This window comes from Hevea brasiliensis, chromosome 15, assembly GCF_030052815.1.
Source record: "Hevea brasiliensis isolate MT/VB/25A 57/8 chromosome 15, ASM3005281v1, whole genome shotgun sequence".
NCBI classification, from domain to species: Eukaryota; Viridiplantae; Streptophyta; class Magnoliopsida; order Malpighiales; family Euphorbiaceae; genus Hevea; species Hevea brasiliensis.
The window spans coordinates 9,572,144-9,582,528 of record NC_079507.1 but is presented as its reverse complement, the minus strand read 5'-3'; the positions used below and the strand labels follow the sequence as shown (position 1 = coordinate 9,582,528).

The following is a 10,385-nucleotide window of genomic DNA, read 5'->3' as shown; positions in this document are numbered from 1 at the left end:
TACTTCTTATTGGTATCTATAGCTTTCTTATGGAGTGGGGAGTAATTTTTGTGAAGTGAGCTATGGGTTTTGATGGGTAGAAGCTTGGGGAATCAAGCTTGAAAGCTTGACAACAATGGTGGAAATGGGAGCTAGCAGCCGGCCATGGGATAGAAAGAGAGAGAGAGAAGAAAGGGTGGAGAAGAAAGGGTTTGGTGAGAGTTTGTCTTGTAGTGTCTATTTATATTTATTCTAATTTTTGTACTTTAATTTTTAAATTTTTCCATAAGCTTTTCTTTTCTTTTCTTTTCTTTTCCTTTCTTTTCTTTTCTTTTCTTTTCTTTTCTTTTCTCTTCTCTTTTCTAATTCAATTTATAAAATTTTAATTCATATTAATTATTTTAATTCTCTCAAATTTTAAATTTTTGACACCTAGGTCAAAATTGACCTCTGGGGGTAAAATGACCAAAATGCCCTTCATGATGCATATCGGGTTATTTTTATTATTTTTTTACACTAATTTATAAATTCTCTAAATTTTTTCTATATTTTCTTAATATTTATTTCTTCAATTTATGCTTCTTCACTATAGTTTAAGTGTAGTTCCAGATATTCTGATTATCCGAACAAACATTAGTCGTCGGAACAGTAGAATATATGGACTACCTACAGTGAGGGCGTTACATTTTGCAACCAATTCAGTTTTTGGTTGTTAATAGCAACCGATTTCATTCAATTTTAAAATTTGGTTGCTATTAGAAACTGATCCACAAATCGTTTGCAAATAAAAAAAAAACCAAAAATTGTGCAGAAATTTTTGCAAGAAAGATTTTGCAACTGATTTGCAATCGGTTGCTATTAGCAATCGATTTCATTCAGTTCAAAAAATTAGTTACTATTAGCAGCTGTTCGCAAATCGATTGAAAATTAAAGAAAAAAAAATGGATGGCAATTTTCCCCCTAAAATTTAGCAACTGATTTGCAATCGGTTATAAAAATTAATTGCTATTTAGTGTAACACTCCTATTTGCATAGCCTGGTATATGTTACTGTTCCGGTGACCGGTATCGGTCCGGACAATTAAAAGGATTAGAACTATGTTTAAGACACCTAGAAAAGCCTTGATCGAAAATAAATAGTGATTACCAGATAGAAAAGTAAAAATAAGAAAAACAGAACATAAAAGGTTAAATGAGCCGGGAGTCACAGCGATGGGTGACCTTCCCAGGAAGTGACTGCGAGGTCAGTCTAAACTCAAATTTTGAACCATAAAATGTGACGCCGCGGTCCTTAGGACTATTGCGAACATAGTGAAAAAGAGAAAATCATAGAAAAGAATTTTTAAGCAGCTCAAATAATTAGGTTAGGGATCCGAAAAAAATATCAAATAACTTGTAAACCGGATTGAATCGGCGAGGGGTGATTTGGTCAATTCACTCCTAGAGTTGATTCCTGACCTAACTGTCCAATAAAATTAGAGAAAAAAAAAATTTCGGGATCAAGAATTAAATTAAAGAACTAATGGAAAAATAAATGCAAAAGAAAAAGAAAATTGAAAAAGTTTATTGCATCACCTTTATGACATTATCATGATGTCAAAACTAATTTTAATTTTTTTACCTAAATTGACCAAGTCAAAAGCAATTTTAAAAGACATAAAATACCTAAAAAAATAAAAGAAAAATCATTTTCTTCTTCTTTCACCCAAGTGTGCCGCCCCACCTTTCTCTTAAATCACCATTGTAGCACCACCATGAAAGCTCGAGTTTAAGCTTTCTTTCAACCACTTAAACCCACTTTGACTCCAAAATAATCCATAAAAACTTATTAGATCAACTTGAGAAAGCTTTAGAGGAAGGAAAAAAAAGAAAAAAAGGAAGAAATTGAGGAGTTGAACATCAAAGTTAAGGTTAGTGGTTTAAAATGAAAATTTTTTGTTTAATATTTATGTTTTTAGTATAAATAACATAGATCTTAACTTAAAAATTAAAAGAAAACTATTATGGGGGACCAAATAGAAATTTCAGCAGCCATGGTACCCTAGAGTTTGATGGTGTTTAGTTAGGTTAAACATGAAATCTTGGTGAATTAATGTTGTATAGGTGATTTGTATGTTTAAATTGCATGAATTGAGTTAAGCATGAAAATTAGGGTTTTGGCACCTAGGGTTTTGGGAGAAAAAATGTGAGAATTAGCCAAATGATGTGTTTGACCTTGTAAAATGTGAGAATTAGCCAAATGATGTTTGACCTTGCTTGAGTTGAAAAAATGGTAATATATGACCAATTGTGGTGTGTAGGAAGTGTTGGAATTAGGTTTGAATTCAGATTGGTTATGGTCATTCTGCAGGCAGCATGACCAAGGTCCCTTTCAGGGACCAAAACTAAAAATTTACTAACCAAATTGGTCTGAGGCTAATTGGGAATGAAACTAGACACAAAATGACACATATTTCATTTAGGAATCATGCCCAGAAAGTGACCATAACTTAGTGAACAAATTGGCCAAATCCGGATTAGGTAATCTGATCTATACAAAAATGACTAAATAAACAGTATTTGTTCATTTGGCTATAACTTGGGCTAAGCAGGTTCAAATGACCTGAAATTTTACCAGTAGAAATTTGAGACATAGCCCTACAACTTTCATGAAGAACACAAGTCCAAATTATGCACTTAACCAAGTCATTTAGCCACCCAAATTTAGTAACCTAAAACTGCTAGAACCAAATTAGTTGCCCAGAAAATCTGGGTTAGATCAATCCGGCCAGCCATGTTCAAATGGCTATAACTTGAGCTACAAAACTTCAAATGGAGTGATTCAAAAAGGGAAATAAATTTAAGATAATAAGGAACAACTTCTATGAAGAAAACTTAGCCAAATTCTAATAGTAACATAACCAATGGAACAGTGTAAAATAGAACACAAAAACTGAAAATTTACAATTTTGCCTAAAAGACTTAAAATTTGAGAAAAGAACCAAAACCAACAAATTACGTAACTAAAATGTGGTATGTGGGTGGAATTAGAATTCCCATACCTATTAAGACTTAGAAAGTCAATAAATTGATTTGAATAGTATCGTGAATAGTAACCTCGAAATACAATTATTAAAGAACGTCAAGTTTAGTATATTAAAGCTAGGTATAAATAGATTTGAATTTATTTTTGGACTTATGATAAGTTGTGATACTGAAACACTATGAAATTGTATGTTTCAGTTAAAAAGAATACCGAGAAAGAACCCGAGGCATCGAGTCAAGGCCAAGAGGTGACTCGTATAAGGTTTGTCCACAACTAACTATTTTGTTACTTTTCACTTCTAAATTGATTTGAAAATGTTTATTTTATGACTTATGATTTTATTGTGTTGAGAATTTTAACTTATTGAATGAAATTGTATAATTTAAATATAAATTTTCTTATGCATTTAAGGATTTATTGCATGGTTTTGAGGATTGTAAATTTTAAGTTTGATGTATTGCCAACCTTGAGCATAAATTTATGATGATTCAATATGTTAATGGTTTGTAAACACTTGGTAAATAGAAATTATTTTGAATATGATTTGAAACCACAGTTGACATAGCAATATATGTTGTGAATTCTCATTAGCTTGTCTAGTGAGATATCTCCTTCACTAGATGGGGTGAGTTCCTTCCTCTCTAACTTGCTAGTTGGGAAAGAGCTTGAATGAGTACTCATATATACTAGCTAATCTTTGTTTCTCCCTTTTAGCCTCGATTATTGAGAGAGTTTGAAATGTTGTGGTGTACAACACGACATCTATTTGAATTTTGGGTTATGGGTTCAACTGTGTGAATTGTTGGCAACGCCCTTTAAATTATGCATAGTTTGATAAATTGTGGTAGAAATAAATAATTTGTCAGTGATTCAAAATGTTTTTGTATTGTTTCGAGATTTAAAAGAAACGTAGACAAATAGTTACTATTTGATCAAAATGATATTCAAATGAATAATTTGTATGAATGAAAATATTGATTTATGAATGTCATGGATTTTGAAGAATTTAGAAATTTTAAATTTTTATTTGTTATGAATTATCAAGTATAACTTGTATTAAGTTTTAAATTATTAGTTTGTGCACCATTGAGTTCACCACTCAGTGACAGCTTTGTATACTGTCGCAGATGAAAGGAATAATAAAGCAGATGAGCAAGATTCCTGAAAAGACATAGTGAGACTATCTTCGGGTATATCATAGGTATACCCTTGTACATTAGAGTTTGGTGTAATTCTGTAATTATATGTATGAAATTTCTTTTGAGCAGTTGTATCAACTCTTTAGTAATATATTTTTGGATTGTAATCAAATATAAGTTATTGTAATATTATCTTGAGATTTTATGTACTTATAAAGTTTTATACTACTAAATTTTTAATACTCCCATGAATGTAAATATTAATTTTGTTATCTTAATGAGATATTTCAATGTTTAATTTAATTTAAACTGTATATTGAGTTGCTTGTGTTGATTTGTGAAATGAGATTGAATAATGGAGTTGTGATTGAGAAAAATATTGGGAGTATCTTTATTTTCAGGTTTTGAAGAACTGTTTTCTTAAAATACAGACGGCACTCTGCCGAAATTTTTGTAAAAATTATGGAGATTTTAAATATCTAAAAAATTGATTTATGTTTGGACTTTAAATAAAGGTTTTTAATATCTGAAAAAAAAAATTTATCCACCAATTTAAAAATGAACGAAAATTATTTCAAAATCCCTTGTAGTATATTTAATGGGTTACCGGTAGACGAAGTACGATAATTCATTAGGTGTACTACGGGAGCATGTTATATCTTACGAGGAGTAAGGTGTGACAATTAGTAACTGATTAAAGACTTCTATAAAAAAAAAACTCTCAATTTTGTAACCTATTTGCAATTTGCTACAAACTTGAATTGGTTGTTAATAGCAACCAATTTTTGCAAATAATTACAAATCAGTATCTAAATTTTGGAGCCAATTTAAAAAGTTATATAATTTAGCAATCAATTTTTTAATCGATTGCTAATCGTATATTCAAGATTTTTCTAATATCGATTAGCAACCGATTAACAACCAAATAAAATTCGATTACTAATAACAATTGATTTAGCAATCGATTCTTGAATTAATTGTTAAATTTTTTAAAAATAACTATTTTATTAAAAAAAATGAAGTCACAACTCGGTTGCTAATAGCAATCAATTTTAATCGATTGCAAATTTGTTTGTTTTTTGTGGTGCAAGACAAGAGAGTTCATTAAAAGAAAGCAAAATTTGTGATCACAGTTTAGGGTCTCTAATTACCCACTATTTTGTGAAGAAATAATTTTTTTCCTTTTAGAGGGTATTTATCGTAACTTGTAAGCTGGTTAAACTAGTTTATAATGTCTAAAAATAATATGTCTTGTTTTTTTATAATAATTTTTTAACTTATAAGTTGAGCTTATAAGCTAAAAAATATATATATATATTAGGGTACCTAACATTTTCATTTTAGTACTTATAAGCTAGTTGGACCAAGTATTTTACCATATTATCCTCATTTAATTTTCAAAATTTCATCATAAATATCATTTAATATTGTTTTTGCTTATTTTAATAATAAATGTGCTTATATGCTATTTTCACCAAATACTTCAATTATTTATCAATTACTTATAAATATTTTAACCAAACGCAAAACTATTTAAAATATTAAATGTTTATAAGCTAAAATTGGCATATAAACACTAAATACTTATAATTATTAAGTAATTATGAATTAATTTTTATAAGTTAAGTCAAATATTTCTTAGTACTATATTATCACACAAATAATTTAAGTCAGTAGTTTAAGAATAAATTAGGTGACCTGAAATGGTAATCAACAAAAAGTAGAATACATTTTTTTTTCTAATTAAAAGTGATTTCATTTGGCATTAGAAAATGGGTCTTCAAAATCAATGAATTATTGTCTTCAAATATATGATATCTCAAGTTTAAGTTTCAATGGAGCTAAATTAAAAAAAAAAAAAAATTAAAAGACTGTCATTGCCTTGTGTAGTGACTTGTTATCCACAAAATGAATAATTTTTTTTCCCCTCTTTTCTTTTTTATACATGTTGTGCATGTACTCTTCTAGCTTGTTCAACTTGTACTTTACTAATTGTGAATAGGAATGTACCAATTGTGCCTGCTATGGAAATCAGCACTAAACATCCTGACCAAATAAACACTCCATCTTTGGGTAGATAGCATTTCTGGTCCAACCATCCTTTTCCATAGAATTGCTTTCTACTCATGCTTGTGGCTGTACTTAATGAAATGACAGCAAGCCCAAAGCTGATCCTGTAAGATTGAAAAATAAAATAAAATAATAATAAGACTTAATTTTAAAAAATTAAATGTCAAAAAATTTAAAAAAAATCTTGAATTGTATCGCTTTTCTCAGAAATACTATATAATTTTAATTTTATTAATTTTTTTCATCAATTTTGATATTTATTACGATTACAACACTCTGATCATTTTCTGATGAAATTAACGGATTAGAGTTGACATGAGAAATAATAATTAAAAAAACTTTTTCTCTTTCTTTCCTCGTCTTCTTTATTAATAAATGAATAATGTTTTGGTTCTCAAATTTAAATTTCATCAATAAATTATTTCCTGTTGTCTAAATTATTATTCAATAGTTTTCAAATTCAAATAATTTAATTTCTAAAATTTTATTTTATAAACAAAATAGTCCCACATCTAGATTTTATATTTAAGTAATTATTTATTTTATATTTAGATAATTATATATTTTATAAAATATAAAATATATACTAATAAGAATTTTCAAGCAATAAATTGAAATGAAAGTTGAGTTTAAGATATAATTTTTTTAGAATATTTCCAAATTATAAATAAATTATCTTTAAATAATATAAGCATGATTATTTATCGCCAAAATAAATAATATTAGATTATATAAAAATAAATTTTTATATAATTTTTCTTGAAAATAATGTTAAAAGATATTCTAAATTATTTATTTATATAAAATATTATTATAAATAAAATAATTTTTCACAAAATTATAGGCCATAATATAAAAATTTAAGAATTTAGTAAAATATATTATTTATTATGAAGTTTTTTACTATTTTATATTTAAATAATTATAAGTGTAAAAATATTTAAAATTTTATAAAATTTATAATTTTTAACCATTTAGATGCAGGGGCTATTTTGTTGATAAAACAAATATTTACAAACCAAATTATTTTAAATTGAACAAGAGTTATATATAGGAATTAACTTGTTAACATAATTTAAATTTAGAACCAAATCATTATTAAAAATAAACTAGGGATTTTCTTCTAGGTTTTACTATACTTCAAGGATTTAACTGTAATTTACTCTTTAATTTTAAAACAGCAAGACGTAAAATATAAATTACAACAAAGCTCAAGATAGTTGTAATTATCTTTTGACAAATAGATTAAAGAGACCTTTCCAGCGGAAGAAAATTCTAGTTACCAACCTATGACCAATTGATAGGACCCCACTTCACTCTTTTATGTCCATACAAATATTTATAATTGAGAATTTTTCTTTATTTACTGCGTATCAAACGAGCAAATATATGATGAAATGCAATGAAATTTACTTGTGGGTTTCTTATATTTTCTTACCTAATTCATGATAGACCTAATAAAATTTGTCTTACACATTTTGAAAAAAATGTCTAATTTCCATGTCTCTAGATTAGAGGGATGTGATAACAAAGGAAAAGAGAGAGATTTGATTGATTAATTACCAGGACAAAACAAGAAATGCTGAGGCAATTATCATTGGTTTCTTAGCCTTGGAAGAATCGCCATCCTTTCTCAACCAAAAATGGCTGCAAATTACCAAATTTGCTATGATTTGAGCAACGACCAAGCATATTAGTGCTGCAAATCCGAAGCTGAAAGCTCTACTTTCAGGCAAATAACACAGTTTACTATCTAATTTCACCTCCTCCTTCTGCAAAAACACCCAACCACAGCAACTTTCAATTAAACAAGAAGAAGAAAGAGAAGAAGATGATGATGAAGAGAGTTTAATGAGTACCTTAATTTTCTTGGACTCTGCAATGACACAAGAAACAAAAGAAACAATGCCAAGGGAAACTACAATGGAGAAGATTAGCAAGTACCCATATTGATGTTTTTCCATGGTGGAAGAAGAAGAAGAAAACAAAGAAAGAAGCGGCGAAGGCTTGGAGTTTACTCAAGGAATAGAGTAGAAAGAGGATGAAGAAGTCATGTTTGGCTTTTAATCCTTGGTTCCATAGTGGTAGTTGAAGCTTTCTTCCAAAGAAGTCTTTCTCTTTCATTTGCTTTGAAGGAGAGATACCATTCCTAGCCGTCATTAGACGGTTTAAATTGGAATATACATGTATATATACTTTTTCTTTTTAATCTATAAAACCAACTAGTTACTTAATTTAAAATAAAGCCATTAAATTTTTATAAAATGATATTTTTTTTCGCAAAATAATCAATTAAAGAAAATTTTGTTAACTCGAAAAAAATTTCTTTAATAGTTTAAATTATTATATTTTTCACATCCTAAATTTTAATTAAAATAATAGATATTAAATATGAAATACTAAATAAGTATACCTTATTTAATTTTATTTATATTTTTTAAATATTATATATATTCATTTATATTGACAAATTTTATTTTTTCTATTAAGCTAATAATTTTTTTGTAATTCACCACATTATAGAAAAAAAAAATATTTTACAACAATTTAATAAAATGAAATGTAAAATTTTATTAAATTACTTTATTTTTCATAATAAATAATTTTATTTTATTTTAAATTAAATAATCATAGAATATATCATTAGACTAATCACCATCCGACTATCTTGGAAATAACCTAAAAGTCACAAAAGACAGGCAATGAGACTAACGTCGTGTGCCATCTTGGAGTTGCCTGGAAACCACAATCTTCTTCTTCTTCTTCTCCTTTTTTGTTTTTTTTTAACAGAAGGTACATCTCATATACACCAAACTAATAAATTTCTAGCTATCTTGTAATAACTTGGAAACTCCAAGAGGCAGACAGCGAGACATTTTATCCAGACTCGAATTTCGAATGTTGTCATCTCAGCTTGAGCTTAGCAAGTTAGCACATGCCCTTTTATGCCTTTTTTTTTTTAATATTTCTTTCATTTTTAATTTTATTATTAAAAAACTTTAAAAAAATTGAATTTTTAAAATTTCTAAAATTATTTTGATTATTTTTTATTTAGTTAAACCGATAAATCTATTAAATTGATACCTCAATTAATAAACTTATATGATAATGAACTCTTTTTTTAACAGGAATTCGATTTTAAAAATATTAATAATCTAATCAAAATATTATAAATTTAAAATTATAAATCAAATTCATAATGATTTATGTTGACTTTTATACACCTTAAGAATCTATTTGTAAAGGTAATTTAAATTTTAGACTTGTGTAAATGAGATAAATTATTAGTCATTTTATTGGGAAAAAATGATAAAGCGGAATTATGCAACTAAAACAATAAAGAGGTAAAGTCCAATATCATTGGAAAGTGAAAAGTTCCATTTCTCATACGAGGAGCCAATCACGGAAAAATTATTGGGTATATTGAAGTATTGAGTTTTAATGTCTTTTATATAAATAATAAAAAATAATATCATATTTATATGAGTGAAAAATCACAAATTCCGAGTGTATTGTATACGTTCCAGTTCACCATTGACTAATGAAGAATTCCTAGTCTAGTCTAGTGATCAATTTTCTGAATCAGATTCCAATGTAAATAATAATAATAATAATAATAATAATAATAATAATAATAATTTACAATTAAGTCTACATTTAAATTTTTTATTGAAATAATTATTTATTTTATATTTAAATAATTATATAATTATATATTATTAAATATAAAATAAATAATACTTAAATATAAAATTTATATGAATGAACAATTTTATTAATAATACTTAAATACAGGTGTAGTATAATAAATGGATATCACAAATTTAACTGTATATGATCATATTATCTATTAAGTGTCAAGTTAAAAAAAATGAGAGAAAATATAATAAGCTAATATTTATCTTTTATTGTGAGGAAATCACTTGATATGCTGATATATATAATTAAATAGATAGAACTCATTTTTTATATCAATTTAAAGAGAAATTTATCATATCAATATATGTTTAATAATTTTATCTTTAAATATTAATGATGTTATAATAAAAACTTCAAGAGTAAAAAACATTTTAAAAAAAAGATACTATGAATAAAATGTACAAACCATATGATATGAAGTTTATTTTTTCTTAAAATAAAATTTTAACAACTAAATTGTATCAAGTTCAAAAG

At 26.6% G+C, this 10,385-nt stretch overlaps 1 protein-coding gene across 1 annotated transcript; it reads right to left on the bottom strand.

The window, feature by feature from the left end:
• Positions 1–5,916: 5,916 nt before the first annotated feature.
• LOC110667807 (protein MODIFYING WALL LIGNIN-2) lies at positions 5,917–8,356 on the bottom strand. Its single transcript, XM_021828769.2, has 3 exons — positions 8,072–8,356; positions 7,776–7,984; positions 5,917–6,316 (listed from the first exon to the last, which is right to left on the bottom strand). The coding sequence occupies exons 1-3, from the start codon at positions 8,174–8,176 to the stop codon at positions 6,082–6,084; spliced, it is 549 nt and encodes a 182-aa protein (XP_021684461.1). The 5' UTR covers positions 8,177–8,356; the 3' UTR covers positions 5,917–6,081.
• Positions 8,357–10,385: the final 2,029 nt, after the last annotated feature.

Excerpts from the sequence above, each read along its gene's own strand:
- LOC110667807 (XM_021828769.2), bottom strand. The coding sequence starts at position 8,176 with ATGGAAAAACATCAATATGGGTACTTGCTAATCTTCTCCATTGTAGTT. Across the intron at positions 7,985-8,071 it reads CAGAGTCCAAGAAAATTAAG|AAGGAGGAGGTGAAATTAGA; the intron begins GTACTCATTAAA and ends GTGTTTTTGCAG. Across the intron at positions 6,317-7,775 it reads GCATTTCTTGTTTTGTCCTG|GATCAGCTTTGGGCTTGCTG; the intron begins GTAATTAATCAA and ends TCAATCTTACAG.